The sequence below is a fragment of the Rhipicephalus sanguineus genome, chromosome 7 (genome assembly GCF_013339695.2).
Source record: "Rhipicephalus sanguineus isolate Rsan-2018 chromosome 7, BIME_Rsan_1.4, whole genome shotgun sequence".
Taxonomy (NCBI): Eukaryota; Metazoa; Arthropoda; class Arachnida; order Ixodida; family Ixodidae; genus Rhipicephalus; species Rhipicephalus sanguineus.
Window position 1 is genome coordinate 76877878 of NC_051182.1, and position 22194 is coordinate 76900071.

General features: G+C 47.4%; 1 protein-coding gene across 25 annotated transcripts in view; it reads right to left on the reverse strand.

Moving 5' to 3' along the window:
• LOC119399538 (myosin heavy chain, muscle-like) overlaps positions 1-21230 on the reverse strand; it is a 145764-nt gene extending 124534 nt beyond the window's left edge. For 6 of the 25 annotated variants that reach the window (XM_049417770.1, XM_049417769.1, XM_049417765.1 and 3 more), the window contains exons 1-11: positions 21134-21222; positions 17772-18028; positions 14249-14389; positions 10837-10993; positions 9365-9392; positions 7679-7790; positions 5911-6003; positions 5759-5822; positions 4630-4728; positions 1314-1417; positions 429-686 (exon numbers count right to left, since the gene is read on the reverse strand). In XM_049417770.1, the coding sequence (XP_049273727.1) occupies positions 429-686; positions 1314-1417; positions 4630-4728; positions 5759-5822; positions 5911-6003; positions 7679-7790; positions 9365-9392; positions 10837-10993; positions 14249-14389; positions 17772-17957 (1242 nt within the window). In that variant the 5' untranslated portion in view covers positions 17958-18028; positions 21134-21222. Of the gene's footprint in view, positions 1-428; positions 687-1313; positions 1418-2426; positions 2531-4629; positions 4729-5758; positions 5823-5910; positions 6004-7678; positions 7791-8691; positions 8792-9364; positions 9393-10836; positions 10994-13422; positions 13534-14248; positions 14390-14789; positions 14931-17771; positions 18029-21133 lie in introns of those variants that run through there. The other 19 variants (XM_049417754.1, XM_049417758.1, XM_049417760.1 and 16 more) reach the window with 13 other exon arrangements.
• Positions 21231-22194: the final 964 nt, after the last annotated feature.

Genomic DNA, 22194 nt, shown 5'->3' on the forward strand with positions numbered 1-22194 from the left:
TACCAACCTTCCCTATGTACATATAACAATAATAACAAGCGTTATCGCTGAACGCGCTAATGCGTGTTATATTCTGCGGAACTAAAGTTCATTGACTTAGAGTACTTCGATTTCAAACGCAGAGCAACGAACTGAGACATGCTAGAATAAATTGCAACAAGCATCTCAACAAGTGTGTATCCCTTTGTACAATAACTTGTAAAGGTGTGTTCACGGCACTCGTGCTTTTTATTGCAGCTGCACTACCGGAGATGCCGACACGGACAAACGCTTGTTGCTCAGTTCAAGCACATCGGGTACCGCTTGCCAGCAGAAATATAGACGTTTTAGCAAAGGGCAGAGATATGCACTCTCTAGCACCGCAGGCAGCGGTTAGCGTGTCGGGCACTCTCTCAAAAAAGAAAATGGCGGTGATCTGGCGGGCGTACCTGGGTAATGTTCCTGCCCTGGGTGACGAACTCCGTGCCGACCTTGATGCGCGGCTTGAGCAGGTTCTTGTAGAGGTCGGCGGCGTTCAGACCCAGCAGGTGGGCGACGCGCTCGCCTTCCTCGGTACCATCGGCCTCGGCCTGCTCTTCTCGGGGCCTCTGCTTGAACTTCAGGCAGCCGAAGTGCATCACGGCCGCCGTAACCTTGTAGATGTTTTCCTTCTCCTCATCCGTGAAGCCCAACACGTCGAAGGCAGTCTGCGGTTCGCGTGACAGGAGACGCGTTCAGATATTGCGCAGCCTGAGTTGGTTTACAGGTTTTTTGGCCTCTTCGTAGGCAACATTACGATTCTGACCAATGACAATGTTACACTTATTATCCTGGTAAATTGACTAACAATTTTTTACAAGTGTACTGAGCAGCCGAGCACAAATAAGTACGCAAGCTAGGATAATCATCAGTTTACAAGGAGCTGGAGTTGTTATGCTGGCCTCTCTGTGACCAAATTAACAACAACCGTAACGATCAGAAGAACTTTCAGGTGCAAGCGGCTTCCAAAGCGAGTCTCTTGTAGTTCATATCCACGAATTTAATTATTTAAAATCATATGCGTAACGCTCAAGAATGCTTCTAACTGTAAAGCAGGTAATATTGACACTGCCTATTCTAAGGTATTCAAGCAAATAATCCGCTACAGCTAAGACCAGATCCTGTGTATCTTAGGCAAGCGCAACGAACAATCGGATGAATGTATTTCACTCGACGCTTGAAAATTATACATTCGGGATGAGGAAATAATGAATAAATAAAAGATGCTGATGAGTGTGACGTGATTGAAGGAAAGGGAAGGGGATGTGAAGGTGGGAAGGAGAAGAGCTACTCACGTCGGTAACCATAAACTCTTCGCCGTCGTCAACGCCGGGGATGCTAGTCTTACCCTGGGACACGAAATGGTAGTCGTTGACGTTGTTGCTAAGGAGCAGTTTCTCTGCAACGGCAAGGAACAGGTGCGGGAAGGTCGCAACGTTGCACTCTGGTCAGGACCTTCCCCTGTCGCCCACTGCAATACCGCAGCTTGGACGCAAACCTAAAGCGGCTCGTTATCTATGAAAAGGTTGCTTTTAGCCTGGGCACAAGACAGCGAGCTGAATAAATTTCGGACGTATTACCGCCGCTTTTTTTTTAACTTTCCGTCTTCCTGAAGCTTCCGACATAATTCGCTCCCGATTGAAAGCCATAGTGTACTGCAGCATCGTACCTGCTCAAATTTTGTTTCAAAATATTTTTTCTTAGCAAAGCCGTAAGGCATGACTGAATGCGAAAGGCATTCATGCCTAAGTCAACATTCTGGCAACTGTTAGAGGCTGCATCCGCTGCGCCGCTGCGTGGCTGATGTAAGTACTAGCGGGCAAGTTCTTTGTCTTACATGCGAATTAAGCAAGCATGTGCTAAGCTTTGAGCGCATCAGGAAAGAAATTCAATTATCGGTGAATTGATGGAAGCCTGACGGCAGGCTACAATCCGCGTGGTGACGGTGACATTATTTATCCTTTTTTGGAAATATTTTCTCGAAGAATGCCGTGGTATTTACGAAAACACGAGAACTTCCATCGCCTGGCTCTCTACAGCGAACGAGTAACCGCGAATAAGTGTCTATGACATGTCGGCCAGTATAATACGCGCCGTGATATTCTTAATGTTAGCTATCAGGGTAGACACGGTGCTCGTCGGTGGACAAGACAAGGCTTGGAAGGCAAGCTCATAAGGAAGAGCTACAACACCGGGGTTCTTCCAGGGGCATGGTCTCGAAGACCAGGTGGTTGCGGTGGTTTGATGTGGTCACAAAAGAGTGGTGGACAAGAGTGGTGGTATAGAAGTGGTCGCATAGAGTTGATGGGTGGCATAGAAAAGTGGTGGCAGATAGGTAACGTGCTCAAAAGGGAGACGGGACCCATGGTTGTGATGCGTAGTGTTTGCCGCGTGACCGTGCTACTCACGTCAGTGGCCATCAGCTCTTCGCCGTCGTCGAGGCCCGGAATCTCAGTTTTACCCTGAGACACGAAGTAATAGTCGTGGATCTCATTGGAGAGCAGCAGTTTCTCTGTGTGTGTGGAAGGAAGCGACACCGGCACCGAAAGGCAAAGCTCATTAGACCAAGCAGCAGCTTATGGCGCAGCGCTTTGGCAAGCCACGCGGGTTAGCTCCAGCGCCACGGGTTGCACCCCCAACAATATAAAACAAAACAACGACTTGCAATTGATCTCCCCTTGAAATTGAACGAAATAAAGCGTACGCAGCAAGTGGCCGCCTTGGCAGAGTAGATGCACGTCAAATATATATAACAGGGGCTAGCGTAAATATTCTAAGAAAAAAAAAGCTGTCCTTTCACTCTTTTATACATGTGAGAGTCATATGTTCAGCACTCCCATTAGACAGGCAAACTGACGCTCTCTGGGAGAGTCGTGCATTGACTCTCCTTTCGAATGTCGTGCGTTCCACGACTCTTCTAAGGAGGGTCAACGTGCCTCTCTAAAGGGAGTGCAACACACATGACTCTCACAAGCATAAAAAGAGAGTCACAGTTCTTAGAGTGAATGATGTGAAGAACATGTGGAGCGCTTCCTTTGGCGCTAGTGAAGAAAGACGAAGGCTTATGGTGCATAACTTCGAAAACAAGTAGCTATAATCACTAGTACTATAGTTCTCACGTGCTGCACAGCATACAAAGATGACGAGCACTATTACTGGTTATTTTTGGCTCGACCATTTCTTGCCTACTACTGAGTACAATAAAAAAAATGAAGTGATTTCATTACTAGGACGACAATATCTTAAATTTATAAACTAAACGTTTCATCTAATATAATTGAAAAGAATTTACTACCCTAATATTTTCATTCTGTTACTATCAGACACACCATTACTCCCGCTGGGCTAACGCAACATTCTGTCTTTATTATCAGCTTGCGAGAGTTCTGGCTCGTTAGTGCAGGCAAACATTTCGGTAGACAGCAAATAGAAAAGCACTATTAAGATAGGCGCTAATTGGCTGGCGGTTCTGTAAAGTGCTGTAGACTTGCATGCAAATTTCGCAACAGAACGTGTCGTGAAAACTGAATTTTGGACCAGCTGAAGGTGCACAATTTCTTCGAACTTCCCCTTAAACAGCGCGAAGAAGCGAGGGTGCAACAACAACTACAACAACAAATACAGAGGTAATGAATTACGGAAGCACATTTAGACAACGTCTAGAGCATGCAAAGTCAATGCGCCCCTTCCCGTCGCTCTTGTTACGGCTCAGCCCAAAACGGCAACTTCAAGCAATCGGATTATATTTTGACTGTAACAAGCGATGAGACTGCGTAAAGCGTGGCTAAGTAGCACCAGCAGTTTGCCTTGTTTCGCTTTACAGAAAGCGTGATTTTCTATGCGATGTTGTAACTTAAGAGGCGCACACTACATTTATGTCTGTGTTAGCTTTCTTCAACAGCACTACGCGCAGATGACGTCAGCGTGTGTATTGATGTTTTCGTTAGCAACCGACTATCAGAGCTTGTCTTCCACGTAGGTAACGGGCTGCGCTGTGTATCGATCGTTTCCGGTCAAGCGGTCACTTGAGCGTCAAGGTCTTCAGGGGCAAGAATTTTCGCGGTAGCATGCCGACTGCGTAGGGACGTGTTCTCGCAAAAGCCCTCAATCGCAATTCTGTGCAAGCACCAGTAGTCATTCACATCGATGTAAAGGCGGCCGACATTAAATATTTGTGGCTGCTTTCTTTGTGATGTTACCAGGACTTTCAGTGTTTCTTTAGAGAATACTGTAAACGTTATGTTGTACTAACGAGCCCAAAACCACCACCTCATACTATAATCAGTTTGGACTATTCTGATAACATAAGCTGCAAACACGCTTGAAAAACTTCTATTGATTTCAATGCTGTCACATGAACACTGAGGAGAAGCGACACAATACAGTGCCAAATTTCTCAAGGCTAAATCAACATACCAAACTACATCAAGTATTACAAAAATTCGTAAGGATTGCCTGAAACGCGACACTCGGGTGCTTTCTCTCTTTCCTGTTTTCCAAAATTCCCTTATTATGGCCGTTCTCCTCAATTTCAATCCTCCGTTAAACATGCCCAGGAAAAAAAAACATGATGGCGGATATGCTAAGAAGAAGTAAGCGTGCGTGACTTACCCTTCAGCCCAGGGATCTTTCCTGACATGAGCTGGTAGAAGATGTGGTACGAACGCTCAGCGGGCTGCTGAGAGATGACACGAGCTTTCTCCAGCAGATCTGGCACAAAAAAGCAAAAATTGCGCCGTCACCAAGGACATTTTTGTTGCTGTAAACTTTTACGATGCCGCAGTTATCTGCGTATCAAAAGCAATAGCCGAAAGTAGCGACTGCGTTTAGTTAGGGTAGCATGACTTAAAAAAAAAAAAAACAAAAAAAAAACTCGGAGGAGAGCTTGAGCTCCGCCTTTGACAGTAGAAGGCGATAGCGTGATCGGGCCCTGCGCGTATCGCTTTAACATTGGTCGTTTCAAACTATCCTAGAATGCCTATAGCAAGTACAGTAGCGAAGCGCCCACTACGCCAAAACTCTTCTTTTTGCTAATTGGCGAAGTACACGTGTCCGTAAGGTGCCACGTGCACCGGCGCAGCCGCAGATTTTGTAATGGGTGAGCAGCTTTAAACCACCCACTCGTTGCGCAGTTCACAAGTTTTGACGCCTGGTGCGCTTATACCGTTCTGCCACGCAATATTACATGCGTTAAGGAGACTCATTCCACTACATTACATTCTTCTAGCGTTTTTTTTTTTTTACGAAGCACTTCCAAGCAGTGGCATCGCTCCGTGGTAGAACACCTGCCTGCCACGCCGAAGGCATGGGTTCGATTCTCATTCGGACCGAAGTGTTTTATTATTTATTTGCATTAATATCGAATTTTCGCTCACAACCAACGATGCCGCCGCCGACACCAGCATTCCTGCGAAACGAGATCTTTAAACCTACACGGCTGGCTTAGCACGGACACTTCCCAAATGCTGCCGAGATGTTTTCCTAAAAGTGAGTATTTGTGTTCGGCAAGCTCAACGCACCGTCACAGCTGATCAAAACACACTCAGCTGCCTTTTTTTTTATGGTGCGCCGAACACCCTCACAAAACAAAACACGTAGACACGTGAGTTCAGAGTAAGAACATTCCCACTAACGCGAACGCATCAGAGGAATAGTGCCTAGTATAAAGATTTGTGAATCTCAAATTAGGGCTGAAGCTTGGTTTACATGCAAGAAAGAAATTGATCTCTTCTGAACTCACATGTTTCAATGTCAGCACCGGCCAGCTTGCCCATTGGACCGAAGTGGATACGGATGAATTTACCCTGTGTTGAGGTAACGGGACAAGGTGACCGCGTAAGTGGAAGTGAACAGACGCCCATAGCGCAGCAGAGAGGGTAGAGCTGTACTCACGAATCGCGAAGAGTTGTCGTTACGCACGGTCTTGGCGTTACCGAAGGACTCGAGAACGGGGTTGGTTTGCACAACCTGATCTTCCAAGTTGCCCTGCACGCCGAGAGTAGTTGTTAGAACACCTGGACCACGAGCATTGCCGAATGCCTCCGCGGACGTCAAACCGCGTCGATGTTCTTTCGATCACTGTTAATGGCTACGAAAATTAGGCTTACGCATACGTGCCTTCAGACAAGGTGTTCCACTGTGTTACCCTTGTAAATAGGAAAGTTGATTGTTTCTGATCAGGGCTTACATGCACGTGACAGCGCATGTGATATCGCTTTTCGTAGCCTTTCTCTTGAATTACCAACTTCATCTTAGCTGCCGAACTGCCAAAATAAGGCGTACCCAACGCATATATAAAATGTATCCGGTTAATAATTACTGCCCGTTCAACCCTGTGGCGTTTCCATTGGCTCTACTGCTCATTGATGTAGTTCGCTCCTTAAACGCGCCTTGAACGATAATGACAAACGATGAGAGAAAAAATGGCTGTTTTGGTCAACGATATTTGTCTAACGTGAAGGCAGCATGCGTATCTGTTACAGAAACCGAGTTAGCATTTCAGCCTCTACAACGCGTGTTTCAACATGTAAACACACATTACATTGGTTTTAGCAGTGGTTGGAGTGTTTAACATCACTCTATGTAGGAAGGCAAAACATTGACAAGCCATTGGATTAGTAAACAAAGGAAACATTTTGGTTAGCATCATTTCATGCGGTAAGGCGGTACACTGTCCCTGCTCGAGACAAGCGAGTTCTCGAGCAATTCACTCAGCAGCAAGTGAGCGATGCTATTAAGTGAGCCAAGAAGAACAAGCAAGAGAAATAAATGCAACACTTTTTTTGCGAAAATAACGGCCGTAACAAAAAGAATAGCTGCGATAACATGCAACGGCCTAGAGCCGCGTGACGGGCATTAACGGGACAAGAAGTGCAGTACCGGTTGGTACAAGGGCAGGGCTCGGAGGGCTACATTGCCAGGACAATAGTTGGTCTGCTCGCGCGTGCTTCACCGTTAGTAGGAGACGTGGGACGACCTGCTGTCCTTTAGAACAGATTCGCACGTTTGCTATTTGCTCCGTTCAAAATCAGCCATCGGGACAAATGCATAACACTCTGACCTAAAGCTTCCTCGGACCCAATCCAAGGGGCTCAAATGCCTCCTAATCAGAAATTGACACACTTGCCTGTGCTTTAGCAAGTAACATAAAAAAACAGCAAAGTGCACTTTGGATCCCAGCAGAACTACAACGATGATTGAGGTGATCGTGAAGAATTTCGTTACAAGATGGGAAAAAAAAATGGAAAAAGATTTCAAACTATCAGACTCGCTTTTCGGTCACAGGACACGAGTGTTAATGCTGTAAGAAAAGACATCAATACCATCGCTTTATACCCTTCTCCGCTGTGTCCTATTATTTATAAATTGAGTAGTCAGCTCCTCGTAAAGTTATCATATAATAAGTAAATCTGGGCCGTTTCGATTCTTGTTAAAAGAAACATGAATATCTCGTTGAGGTTACGCAGGATGGCTCTACGGACGTTAACATGAATGTAGCCTAAACCAGAGAACGGTTTGCATCGCCATGTTGTCCCAATGCCTGACGGAGCAAATCACGCGACCATGCGTCTGAAACGGATCGTGGGACGGCTACAGGGAAATCGCGGGATTAAAAGGGGTGGGCGGGCGGATAGGATTTTGGCACGACAGGCGTGGGTACCTTCTTGGTGTCCTTCTTTGCGGCCTCCTCTTTCTTGCTCGTGGCGCCGACGTGCGCGAAATAGGCTATGACCTTTTTCGTGTTCTCAGTCTTACCGGCACCAGACTCGCCGCTAGGGGCCGCCGGAAGAGGAAAAATCGAGGGTGGGCGGGAAAGAGAGAGAGAGAAAGAAAGCAGTTGACGCAACGCGGTTACACCTAAGCATCGGTCGGGTTATTAACGGACGTTCCGGAGGTTGGTGGGGTGTTCGGGTGCGGAGTCCAGTCTGGGATTGGATTGGGTTGTTACATCTTCGAGGTGTTCTTTAGTACTGGTCTTCGCGGGGGTTTCAGGTGGGAGACGGTAAGGAGGTCGTGGCTTTTATAGATTGAGTGTCCTCCTATTGAAAGCAAACAGCGTTTTCGCGATAGAGAACATCACTGAAAAGACAGAGTAGTTGTCACCTGCAGACAAGGTCTCTTTCAGGTCGCCTCTCATCTGCACTAAGCCGGCGGATGTCTTGCGCCTATCTAAGGTAATGAAAACGCCGATTGAAATTAATATACCGTTGTAAAGGCGTATCGCCTAGTTTGTGGACGTCATATTTAGCGGTAATGTATGTGGTCGTTAAAATTAAAATTCAACAACGAAGCGGGATCTCACTTCATGCTACCGTGATAACGTACCAATACGGTTCCTGCATAAATAATTGGTCGAAATGCGTAAACAAGTACCGAGATTTTTACCACTTCAAAGAATGTCCCCATCCGCGTTATCCGCGGAAATAAAACGCCGCGTTGAGCAAGCAACATCGAGTGCAGTGCCCCTATCTCAACGGGTGATGTTCACTCATCCAGACGGGCGCACTGCCGATGGCTTCGCTGTGCCTAGGACACGAGGCAGTGCCCTTAAGACGCAGCGACAGCGTACACAAGAGGCGGCAACAACGGCATGCGAGTTAGGGCTTGAGCGTCGGCTGCTGCAGTGGCCGATGTGGCAGCCAAGAGTATCGTTTGTGTCCTTTTTTCACTTACTCCGCTGGAAAACTGCTGCTTAAAACCCGAGGCGGCGATAAGGGCGAAATACTGTATGACTTTTTTGGTGTTCTCAGTTTTTCCCGCTCCTGATTCGCCACTGGGAGGTAAGGGGAGAGGAGGAAAGAAAGGGTTATCGGGCAGGGGTCATCATTACATAAAAAGACACTGACACGCTGCGGAACAAAATTTACAACATTTTCAGAATATATCTAAAGCTTCGCCTTCACGTTTCACGGCAGCACAGTTACAACTGCTGCACATTAACTTGAAATTCATTTGATAGACATGTGCAATTATTGTACTGATATCGCGCAAGGCGTAATAGCTGCTCCTTTTTGGTGTAACACTTTTTACCAGAGAATTACAGTTTGCTGTAGGTGATTCAGTTTGCTTGCAAACATATCCTACAAATTTTAGCACCTAATAATAGCTCATGTGAAGGCCTCACGCACAAACCATTTGGGGTTTGGTAAATGATATACAGAATGTAAAGATATGAAAAGAGGTAGAAGAGAATTTCTTCCACAATAGACTGAATGTTTGTAGATCTCAGATCACTGTACGCATGTGCCAAAACCTCCACCGTTCCATATTTAAAAATAATATTTCAGGAATTGGAACACTTCAAGATATCGTAAAATAGAAAACCTCCAGGTTCAGTGTGACTTACGTGATAAGCATGGACTGGTTCTCACGGTCTGTAATAAAAAAAGACAAAGAATATACCGTTACTTTGTTGTCCCTCTACGGAAGAGAGAAAGAGATAGTAATCTTTAATGAAATCCTGGAAAGGTTAGCGGGATCAAGCTAGTGAAGTAGTGATTAAGAAAACGCGAGCCGTCAAGGCAACATATCCCAAGAGTAGAGCCATTTAGAGTACCCTTGGTGTGGGTTCACAAAAAGCTTGGCCCTTGCTACTAAGTATTACGCAAGCGTTTTGAACAACGTAACTAGGTTGTGCAAAAAAGAAGAAATGACGAAGGCAAAAGTAAAACAATGTGTGGCGCCTACCTGAGAATATAAATTGTTGATGCAAGAGCTCCATCGCGATATATATAATATACTCTCCATGGTCAAGGGAAACAGAGATACCAGCGCTACAGATAACTTGGCGAACATGATCTTAAAAAGTTGCGCGTGTGGATGAGCGCGTCTTGAAAGCATGCATTCTATTATGGAATCTGTTTGCGCTTGCCAGTAAGTTCCGACGCTGCTCCGACGCCTGAAGCCGATCATACCAGTGGACGAGTTGCAAAAACTACAGGGCAACTCTTCTGCACAACGAAAATCCGTGCACAACAACGGTGCATTCCGTCCGTACTACAATTGTTACGTGCAGCGTAGCATTTCCCATGTTTGGCCATGGCCACGCGCGCGGATGAGAACGCGCGTCGCGTCCTGCCTGTAGTCCGGCTACTGCCGAACACTTGAAACGCTGCACTGTACGTAACAGTTGTAGCAGAGGAAGGAACGCGCTACCGTTCTGCATGAATTTTCGTATAGCAGGAAAGTTATCTCGTAAGGTTATGCAACTAGTCTATGGCTAAGTGCTAACCGATTAAGAAACATGAACGTTTTGGACGATAAAATGGCTAATTTCAAAGCATGGTCTAGCAAAATCATTTCATCTAAGCGTGGATAAACGAGACGAAGACGGAGGCACGGTGTAGTCGGAACAACAAGAGACGCCGCTGGCGTTACACGCAGACGCGATGTTAAGAAGCTTCAAAGACAACGCAATGACTTGGTTTTTTTTTTAGGTAGGCCTAACAGCAGCTACCCGACGCAGAAATCTACAAGCCGCAGAACGTTAGCGTCCACAACCGCGGCAACAATAAACAGACGCCGCTTGGGTATTCGTTTTCACCGTACGTTTCTCGCAAAGCACGGCAGAATACGCCTCGCTTTAAACCAATCAAACATTCCCTGGTACAAGTGCTGTTCTTGTTGCGCAAGCCGACTCCTTTGCTAAGCTTGGCCACGGCTTGTGAACCAATACACCGAATATCCATGTATCGTTACAGTGACACGCTACGGAGACTGCACTCTGTCTTGGCTCTGCGCAGGACAGCCCCGAACTCCATGTCAGGAGTCAAGATACTCGAAGACGCGCACGGAGCTCAAACAAAGGCCCATACTCACTGGCCAACATGTCCATGTAGGCTCCATCTGAGACGGCGAACACGTGGGGCGGCACCTCAGTACGCCTGCGGCCCTTGTAGATGTCCACGACGCGCTTGGTGTAGATGGGGAAGCGCTTGTAGGGGTTGATAGCCACGCAGAACAGGCCCGAGTACGTCTGTTGTGCGCCGCAGAGGAAGAAAAGAAGGACGCGAACAGAGACGCTGCGTTAGCCACGTCGTGAGCCATCCCGCAGAAACGCTACACGACGTCTGGTATGGCTCGTCAACGGACGCGTAACATTTATCAGCTCCTAGCGGCACCTAAACGCAGCTGCTTGGAAGGTTTCGAGGCGATCACGTGGCACTCGGCGTCTGCTGCTCTGCTGCTCCTAGATTGTTTTTTTTTTTTGTCGTTTTTTGGTGGCAGTCACGCGTCTTACCACATGTGCGTCCTGAACCTTTTCCGTAGTTCATCTCGCGCCTGCTCTTCCGAGCACGAGCTCTTACATTTAGTTCGCACAAATACAAACAGATATACAAGAAAGAAAAGCGTTTCGAACAGAAAACTTACGGCGCCGTCCCTAAGCATCGAGGCTGTATTTTTGACGTTTTTAATAGGCGAGCGCTGCTTAGGCTTCGTCTAAGAAAATATGCCCGCGCGTCTGCGGATTCTGTCGACGCTATGAAAGCTCGCAACCGCGTAGGCAGCTTGAAAGGGATTTAAAGGTCGGAGGTTAAGGCGGTATCTAGGTTATTGTTACCTAAAGCCATAGCAGCTTATGATACAATTGCCATTGCCTCTGTTAATACCCGTCTTCGCGCTACATTCAAGCGGCGTTCTGCGGCGACAGAGTTGAATCGCGATAACGTACTTTCTCTAACACAAGGGTAAGAAGCATGCAGTAACCGTAACAGCGATTGTAAAAATGTACGCGGCACATGGGCTATAATAGTCTTAAATAACACACTACCTTAGAAAAACACAGCTTCAGGCCTCATAAAGGAATCCTGCACCTAATGCGTATGATGCTTCATGTATACCTAAGCAAATAAAGGCCGGGAATTTTTCAACAAAATATGGAGAGCGAATATCGTAACTAAAAAAGAACATTTAGAGAAAAGGCGGAGGATTCCCTGCTGAGGCGTGCGCTGAGCTATGCGAGTGAAACAAAGAAACCAAGGACGAAACAAACTGCACACTCAAAATAAAAGCTTCAAATGGGAAAAGCCGAGGGATTCATGCCGTCGTGCATATCATGCAGGAGAGATCCAAGCTGCAGGGTGAGCCATGCTGGCTTTCGGCGTCCGTCGAAGCCTACCGTTCAGTGGTGGGTGGATTCCGGTGGCTGCATTGTTGCAGGGTACACTGCAACGGATTTTTACATTCCCGGATCAGAGGCGTGGTGGGGTCTACGGGTTCGCTTTGTCCTTTGAGAGGGAATATTGAACGATGCTTTGGTGGAATAATGAACATTCCAAGAGTCGTGCAATGGTCTTTTTTCTACTAGAGAAGGTGTTCTGGAACGAAGTATAGGTGGGGGCCCGGCTGTAACTAGCATTACATAGCATTATAGAGAGATTGGTTCACCTACATTTAAGAAGAGAACAAAATGCATTCCATTTGAATGCGTGTAGATAGATAATTTATAAGTAGAGCAGGGCCCCGCAGGCAATTGATGAATTTCATGCCACTATGGGTACAAGGGGTGGTGGTGTCTGGGGTCGGTGTGGTGTGTGGAATGCATGAACTTGGGACGGATTGTGACTGGGCGTCGAAATCAAGGTCTTTTTCTTTTTTAAGTTGGCATCTTTACTCATCAAGTTAACCGGAATTATGATCGCAGCTTTAGTGAATATGGAAGCACTGAAAATTCAGACGTTTGATTCGCATAAACGGTCTCTGGCTCTAAGAATGGTCGAGGTATTACCGGTTGCTAGTAAATGCGTTCCTTGATAAGTGTGGCCTCGCGTTACAACCTTGTCTGGTCGGTACTGAAGCGCCAAAACACTGAATTATGCCGGTCTCTTGCGGCGATAGCTTGTGGAATGGTCGAGGGTGACTTCAAATAATTATCAGGACGTGCGAAATGGGGTAGCGAAAATAAGCGTATCCGTCGTTAGCGGTCCCAATAATCGAAAAAATATCGTGAGCGTAAACGGACACAAACTGGTAAAAGCACGTGATCAGAACATACAAGTAGGTTTTTTTTTTTGCTCATGGGTGTACAATACCTCAAGGGAGGTGCTTATGACTGACGCGCTTGATATGAACTTTTGTTTACAACACAGAACGCCTGACGTCAAACAAAGACGGTTTTACTTCTTGATTAGATAGTTAGGATATAGACTAAAGCACGACAATTCATGGCACTCGTTGATAATTGCCGACGTTATGACAGCGCTTCGGTTTCCCTGGTGCTTCCTTTTCATACAGGCTTGGCTCAACTTCGACGCTGACCAGTGCATATGGGTGGTCGGTATGGAGAGGAAGTGGTTTTTTGGAACCGGTATGCGTGCGGGTTGTGTGACTATAGACTGGATTCATTCTGGTGCATTAAGGTTCTTTCCGTGTCGCGTGTGCTGCACGAGCGCTTTATGTACTCACGTAGATGAGATTAACGTAGTAGCGCTCTTTGAGGTTGTGCAGCACCGAGGCATCGTTGAGGTAGGTCATGTTGGACATGTCCTCACACTTCTCATACTTTGGCGGGTTCACCTGTTGCAGAATGTCCTTCTTGACGGAGCGCTATGCGATGCGTGCGAGCGTGTCAGCGTGGGGGGAGCAGAAAGAAAGAGAGAAAAGAAAGAAGCAGTTGTAAGCGCCAGAGGCCAAATCTGAAGCAGCAGCAATAGTTACAGTGCGGTAACTCTAATACCGCTGCAGCAGGAAAAGGCCAATGCAAATTGCCGTCGCCGAAGCACGCTGTCTTCGTTGGCGGTGTGCGGCGCTCTGCGACGAAGATCACACGAAGTTAGTTCGAGCAGCAACGCTGGCAGAGCGCTTTGGTTTTTAAGGCTGCGGGGATTTCTACTAACTACTTTGGCCGGGGTAGGTAGTCCACTACTACTGGGGCGTGGGGCTTGCCTTTCCGGCTCAGCATGGGGGTTTGGAGTTCCGGGGCGGGGGTTGGCTTTTGGGGGGCTTTTGGGCTTTGGGGCATGGGGGATTACACTACCAGGTGTTCGAAAGGCGTGGGAGTCTCAATCCTAGGGCACGAGGCGTACGCCTCGGATACGGTGCAGTGCGTGGGATTGGAAGGGAGACACTTGAAGGTATACAGGTTGAAACTATCGGGTGCGTGGGGGAGGATACGACTTCGGGGGTGGGCTTAATTTGGGGCTACGGGTTCTACGCATCCGGGGTGCTGCGGTGCGATGGGGTACACATGGGGATTGGACGGTGCTGTGCGGGGGGGTTTTTCCGCACTTACGTAGATGAGATTAACGTAGTATCGCTCTTTGAGGTTGTGCAACACCGATGCATCGTTGAGGTAGGTGAGGGACGACATGTCTTCGCACTTCTCATACTTTGGCGGGTTCACCTGCTGCAGCAGGTCCTTCTTGACGGTTTGCTATAAGAGCGGACAGGCATGCGTTTATGCGTGGGCACAAAATAAACATAACTCACACAACTCAAAAACCAAAATAAAAAAGAAAGCCGTAATGAGCGCTGAAAACTCAGCCGAGCGGTAGGCGTACGGAAGTGAACATGGTTGTACCGCTTCCGTAGTAGTGGGCAGCCAATGGCCGCGCGAGCGGTGGATACCAATGTTGGCAACATTGGGCTCCCACCCAGGGTTTTCCGCGGAGATCCCAGGCACGCTCACGCGGACAAACAAAACGTGGTTAGTGTAGCGCTGTTGAACAGCACCACCAGGGCGGCTGGCTTGAGAACGAAACGCACGCTGCAGCCACGCGAATGCCCATACGGCACGGCAAAACACGGTGCGGTGCAGGCGGCCCCGCACTTACGTAGATGAGGTGAATGTAGTATCGCTCTTTGAGGTTGTGCAACACCGAAGCGTCGTTGAGGTAGGTGAGAGAAGCCATGTCGTCACACTTCTCGAACTTTGGCGGGTTCACCTGCTGCAGTAGCTCTTTCTTCAAGGTGCGCTGTGGGAAGGGGAAAAACGCGGCTCGCCCGCGTCAACATGTATCCGTGGCAGGTTGAGTGACAAGAAACCCGTCACGTGATCCCCATTAGGAGCATTGTGTTTAAATTATGATGCGTCGGTCTTTATGAAGCGATTGATACAAGGAAAACTATGAGTATGGTGGTTTACGTGGTCACCAATAGTAGCGGGGTCCTTCTAAGTGTGCTACGAAAATTCATGTGTGACATGCTACCGGCAGTGCTTTAAAGTAGCGGGGGAGGTCGGGCGAGTCGGTCATTTATTGCAAAATTTTCGATGTTAGCAACAACATCTGTTCAAGAATGGAACGTTATAATCCTTAGAGGTGTCTTTACTACGGCCGACCTAAGTAAGGCCGCGTTGCTGAAGCGGCCGGGAAATGTACGGATCCTTTTGATTTCTGTGCCTTTACCGATGATATGTTGGCTAAGCCGAGTTTTATGCGCCCTATCAGAATGTACTATAATAACCGTCGGTAAGCGTTACTTTATGCAGTGGAAAGGTGATTGAAACACTAGACTTCCAGATGCCACATCTACTAGTCCATCTTCATGCTGCCATCTGGCCTTTTATTCCGAGCTGATATTTTGTGGCAGCTTTCTTAATAATAACAGTTCGGCGTACTACTACTGCCGCTGGCGCTGCGCTTGCACTCCAAACACATTTCGTTTATTTACTTTTTTCATTTCGTTCTTTATTTGTTAGCGTAGAAGCTACGCATGTGCCTACGTGACCAGCCACCGCGAGCCACTCCTTCTTCCGGGGCTTAGTTTGGTCTAGCTCGAATGCAGGTAGCACAGCCAACGAGCCGAGCCAAACTTTGGCTGCACAACTACAAGCCAAGCTTTCTTTCTTTCTTTTTTTTTCCTGCTGCTTTTTTTTTCGCCACGCACTGGGACGGCAGTGCTGCAAGCGGCTCGCACACCGTCCCGCGCGTGGTTGGGTGGCGGGCGGGCAGCCGTGGAATGGGCCGACCGGTGCCCGAAATACGCGCGCTCTCCGCCGGCTCACCCCGAAATAGGGCGCCCCGCGGCCCGATGACGTCACGGGGTTCGCGGGGGCTAGGGTTCCGGCAGGCCCATTTAAAGCCGCATCCGAGCCGGCCACTTGGGCTCATGCTCTCACTTCGGCCGCCGATGTGTGGCGCGACCATGGAAGAGGTGGCTGACTAATGCGGGCAGGAATGGCTTCGCGCTACCCGAGCTGAAAAACGTCGTACGATCTTGCTAAGGTCTGATGGCTGGGAGCAGGGAAGGCGCAGCTACCGCGCATAGAGGCTCTTTGGTGGTGCATGACTACACCGCTAGCATATCGCACCTGTACGTCTTCACAAATTACGGTCAACAGTACGCTAGCGACGTCTCTTTAAAGTCATTCAATAAATCTCGCGTAATATGTATACCGGTTGCTCAACAACGAGATTTTGTTTACTTTGTTTAGACCTGCGTAGTGTCCAACAAAAATTTGTGTAAGTAAAATGAATATCATCTTCAAAGCCAGGTCGATAATAGGAGTCATACTGCCCTGCGGAGTTCCCTTGCGTTTGGAAGTTGTTTCTGCAAGTTCACGATTACTGATTGTGATGTGTGGAAAGATATCTATGATCAGGTGCTCTAGTGTGTCGCAGTATCTTACTGTTATGTAGTTGTGTGTAAAATATTTGGTGAAGCTCGTTTCGTATGACGCCCTTATCTTATCTATAACCATAAAGTAAACTTCAGAACATGGCAGAAATACATTCAACACAAACACAAGACAAACAGAGCATACATAATCAACAATTCAATAGTCAAATTTGTAGATCCTGTTTTTAGACAAGCTAGGCAAGGTGACCAATTTCCATTGCTTCCGCCAAGGGCTCCAAACTCTCTGGATTTCGTTTCATTCCTTTTTTTGTTTCTACTGTGAGGTTATCTGTACTGGAAGAATGAAGGTAAAGTGTAAGCAGACAGCAAAAAGATATACGCCCTGTATGCCTGTTTTAACAATAATTTGGTCCACCAGTGAGTGTGTACAGTTACGAAAAGAATAAAACGCACTATACCCTTCCATTATGTGAATAGCTAAGCTGTGATGATAGATCTAAAAGAAGGCACGTCTATATATACAAACGTCGGTATTCTCGTCCACCACTGATATATTTCTTAATTTCGGGCCTTAAATGGGCCACTGCCATATTGGCGTGGTACCGGAACTTTACGTTCCCACAAACACTTCATTGAAAATTTACGTCTCTGAATTCCATGGGGCGCTCAAAAACGTAACCTTAACCTCTCTTCTCAACACGAAATCGCGAACTTTTGTTTTCAAAAATATGTAAGCAAACGAAATTTCCGGGCCACATTCTTGACAAACATCTTCGAAATGGTGATCTTATCGAGTAAAGTTTCTCACGGATTATGGTTTTTGTATTTAGCGTTCTTTTTTTTGCGATTACTAGGCAGGTATGCTCTTTAGCGTTTGCTGTTTATGTCCGACACAAAATGCCCCTGTATACTGCTTAGAATTCTTGTTGAGGATTTGCACTTGCGCGGAGAGGCAAACTACTCATAATGTTCGCGTTTCTTCCGTGTCCCCATTGGCGTATTTTCCCGTTTTCCTTTCCTACGCCTCTTCCGTCGCCGGACCTTCATGGGCGGTCGTTCTGCCTTATACCGACAAAGCTTTCAGGCTGCACTCGCAATAATTTGTTCGCGTTTACACCTTGTAACGACGACTTAATAAAAACTGGTCTCGCGTGTCCCTTTAGAAGACTTGGTCACTGTTCATGTGGCAACATCAGGAGGCAAAACAGATTGTGGGCGTGGTGATCGGCGCCTACCTCTCCGCCGGGACAGTCGACGGTGACCATGTCGCCCTTGGTAGAGACGATGTTGCCCAGGACGAAGCCCTCCTTCTCGTCGGGCACCCAGACCATCTTCTTGCCATCGTAAGGCTTGGTCTGGTCCTTGCGCTTGGTCTCGAGAGAGACGAACAGGTACTCGGTGGGATCGGGGTCCTCGGCCATCGCTTCTTTCGTGGGGGGCTTCTTTCGGAGAGGAGTCGGCCGGCGTGTGCCGCTTCAGCAAGCCTTCCTGCCTGTACGCACAACGAGCGCAACAAATCAACGCTTTGTCACGACGTCACCCATTGCACGACAGCACCGACTGGAAATGTTGTAAAGCTCGAAGACGATGCGACATAAGAATGGGGAACAGCGGGACGTTTTCCGGATGGTGAGATTAAACGAACCGTACTGACGGATGGCCAATCAGTTTCGTTAACAATTCTGATATCGATACGCTGATGCAGAATTTTCTTTCCTGTTTTATTTTGTGGAAGGAAGGTACCATTCACATCTTCTGGCGCGGCTGAAGCCTTTGAAGCGGTAGTTACTTCCCTAATGTACCATTCATAATGTTAATTCATAAATGTACCATTCAATAGCTACATATGAGATTACTGCTACGTCAAAGTTATCGCTGAAATATTGCGGCTTTACTGAAATCCTACTATTCGGACGATAAGCGCCACAGTGCGGGAAGTTACACAGCCGACAGAATGGCCTTGACAATTCCAAATATTGCAGATTTACTTATCTTTAAATGCATCGCTAACATGTGTTACTCATCATTGGTATAAGTTATGTTACTTATTACCACATACTTTTTTCAGTTAAGGGGCGTGCGGAGAGAGTGAAAGATTGCTTTTTAATGTCTGCAATATTTAAAAGCTTTGATCTCCACACTGCACGGAATAGAAGCAGTTCGATACGTTGCTTCTGTTTTGTGTTGTAAGGAACATAATCATAGCTATAGACTTTTATGGAATATTAGGCACGTCTTCAGTACTAACTTCGAATTTGAATAGCTAACTCATTCATAATTTTTTTCTTTGTCATCCTTATGTGCAGCCGAGTTCTCTTCTTCTGAAAGGGTACCACAACTAGAATCTCCTCGATGTACAGGCTCCGCTTCAAATGATCCATCTCATTTATACCAATCCAGCCTGACCCACGCGCCATGTATTCGTGCTATCCCGTCCACAGCAAGAGTAGCGATATGTTACGGTATTACACGTCGTGCTATGCAAAGCTTCGTTCGCGCAATTTCTGACAGCCCAATCTCTGTAGATCTTGGCCGCTATCAGTTTCCATAACGCTAAGGTGCCAGTTGCTGGATGCTAAGTAACAGTATGATGATACATTGCGCGATGCATTTGCCTCAGTACAATGACAGTAGCAGTTTCTGTACAAACAAATCACACACAAAATACTAAAAAGGCAAAGGAAATGTACGCCGAGGACTCGGTTCAGGAAACTCAGGACGGCCACGCCCCCTCGCAATTTTTGGCGCCGCAGGCTTTGTCCTTATGTCAACGTAATCTGTATGATGGAGAATGCGTCATTTGCAGTACTTTATCAGTGCAGTCACGCGTTCGCGAGTTTTGGGCGGCAATTGCGACCAGTGTGACATGTGTCATAAGGCAAAATAAAATCAACAAGGGCTCTTAAAAGTGCCTTACTTTTATACATCTCCTGTGCGAACAGATGCTGTTTGACTCTTCTGCTGCGCACGTGGCTTTTTTGGAGGAATAATGGCTACAGTGACATGCATTACGAGCTCTGCTACATAGTAGCAGTTATTGCTCGAAGCTCGGTCGGCACGTGTCGTGAGAATGCGACAGCAGTTTCAAGATATTAATTAAAAAGTTAGGATTTGTCCGCATGTGTCGCAGGTAGACTTGATCGCGTAGGATGATGTCCTGGCTGTATACTATAAACTTCAAGTAGCCAGTAAATTACGTCAATATACTCACGTTCAGTTGAAAGAACTAATCCAAACTAGGATTGTTGTGAATACTACGTGTAATAACAAACGTTTTTTTGTCCTTGTCCTTTTACTGCTCATTGTCGCTCTAGCTGTCATAAGCGAGAAAAATAAAGAAACAAACTGCAGATGGCAAACTATGGGCCAAAGGTTCACAGCTAAGTCTTCGCAAATCAGTCGTGCAATGCGGTCCTTGATTATAAGGAAAGGCTGTCCTGATAGCATCCTTTAGATAGAACATAGCTGCCTGTAGCACCGTATTATACGCTCCGAATTGTAAGGAAGGACTCATTAATCGATCACAGAATCTACAGATATGCCGAGGAACGGCCCTGCCGACCTTTTAAAGCTACCCACATCCTTAGGGGTCTTTGTTTGAGCCTGATATAGATTCTTGTGCATGACGGAGGACTGCTGTTTATTTTGCCTGCACCATCTGCACCATTTAGCCTGCACCAGCGGCACCATTAGTGATTTAGAGTGGTTTATTAGATCTTAATAACCACCGCTATATATTCCCATTAAAATCAACGCAAACATATCAGTGACATTGATTTTAACCGTGGAAAGATAGCAAGAGCAAGGAAATTGCGCTGAATTCCGTTAACATCAGATTGTGCCTGCGTGTCAGTTCAATGCATCAGATGCCCTATTTACAAAAGAACAACAATTAACCTGAGGTGCATATAACCTTCCACACCTAACCTTCGTGAGCACTCCGTTACAAACTTGCGCTTTTGTTATGCAGGAAAAGAACTGTAAATGAGCAGAGAATCTTGCTTCCTGGGCGATATATTAGTTGCTTTACGATGCTCTAGCATTTCTTTTCTTGGACAAAAAGCAGATCAAACGCGCCTTCAAAAGAATCTTTGCTATTGCGAAAGAGTCATAAAAAAATAAAAACAGCATCGAAGGTCGCTTGAAAGTCACCTCTCTGAGGACACCATTGTAACGGCGGAAATTAAAATAGCTAAATGAGAATCTGTGAATTGACGCCGTATGCGTGTGCTGTCGCTCGAGCAAGTTAATATGAGCACTTCCACCTAGCACGGCTTGCTTCCGGTCCCAAAGTGCTGCAAAGGCTGCCAGGCCTAGAAGGCATCTAATGGCTACGATCTGGATTACGCACCAACTGCTTACGTACGATACAAGCGGAGTCGATATCCTCAAGATGCAGCTCTATCTTCCACTACAGCGTAATCCGTATCGAAGTGGATGGCGCTGGCGGACGCTGGAGCCTGCGGACACCGGAGGAGGCGAGGCCTTACCTGGCCCCGGGGAGGGGGGGTGGCAAAAATCCCGAATCTCACGAGCGTAGCCCTCGGCGTCGTCGTATCCAGATGCGCGCAGTTGCGTGAGGCACAGGGGCACTTACGTTGGAAAAGCTCAGCTGTGGGGGCCGTTCCGGACGGCGGGCCGCTTTTAAGCGAGCCCGCTGCACGCGCCGGCCCCCGAAACCAGAGAGGGGCGCGCCATTGGACGCCGCGATTTCCCCCTCGGCACCCCCCCTCCCCATACAAAGCCCGGCGCGCCGCGGGCACGGAGCCTCCATTTTTGGACCAGGGACTCGCAGGCGCTTCGCCAAAATAGCCGGTGCCGCCGGCGGCGGCACCAGCGCCGGTGCAAGGCCGCCAGGCTGTCAACCCGGCGGCCGAAACCCTTGGACACGGCAGGAATCCCCGACTGGACACTGACCGGTGTCGGCCTACAGCCTGTAGCAGTTGTGCCTTCAAACGAAGCCAGTCTGCAATCTTGAAACTACCCCACTCTGCAACGTGACAAAACAGGATATGAAAATTGTAGTAATACTAACATGCAATCTAAAATAATTTTGGAAGATACTGCAACGAGCGGTGCGATTGTTATTCAGCCTGTCTGCGCTACAAGTGCCCAGTTTCCGGAGTAGGTTGGCTTGAACATATTGACACGATTACCGCGCCACAACTCCAAAGTACCGCGACGTCAAAATTTACCCCGAGATTCCGACAGTAAGTGACAAGCTATATATAATGTAAACCATCGTTTCAACGATGGCCAAGTTATTTTAGTCTGAGAGGACAGGAAGAACAGCTGTATTCTCCCTTATCGTGCCACCGTAAAAATTCTATCTGATGCCGCTGCCGCTACGGCACCTAATTACACGCCATGTTAGTACACCGCAATATCACCCAGCTTTGCCGTTTTATGAGCCTCAGCTTCACAATCTTTCTCGCGGTTCATAAGAACCCAGGTGCTCTTGCCGCGCAACGACAGGGTCGACGCCCTCAGCTGGCTCAAACGACATGGCACAGTTGGCCCTCTCCGGGCGGCCTTTGGCACGAGCTTTTCAGCGACGACGTTGCGGCACCCTCTTATGCAACCGGTCACTGTTCTCCGGAACTGCGCAAATTCCTGTACTCCCAGTACACTGTTTGCAGTTAATCATTTCGTGCTGAT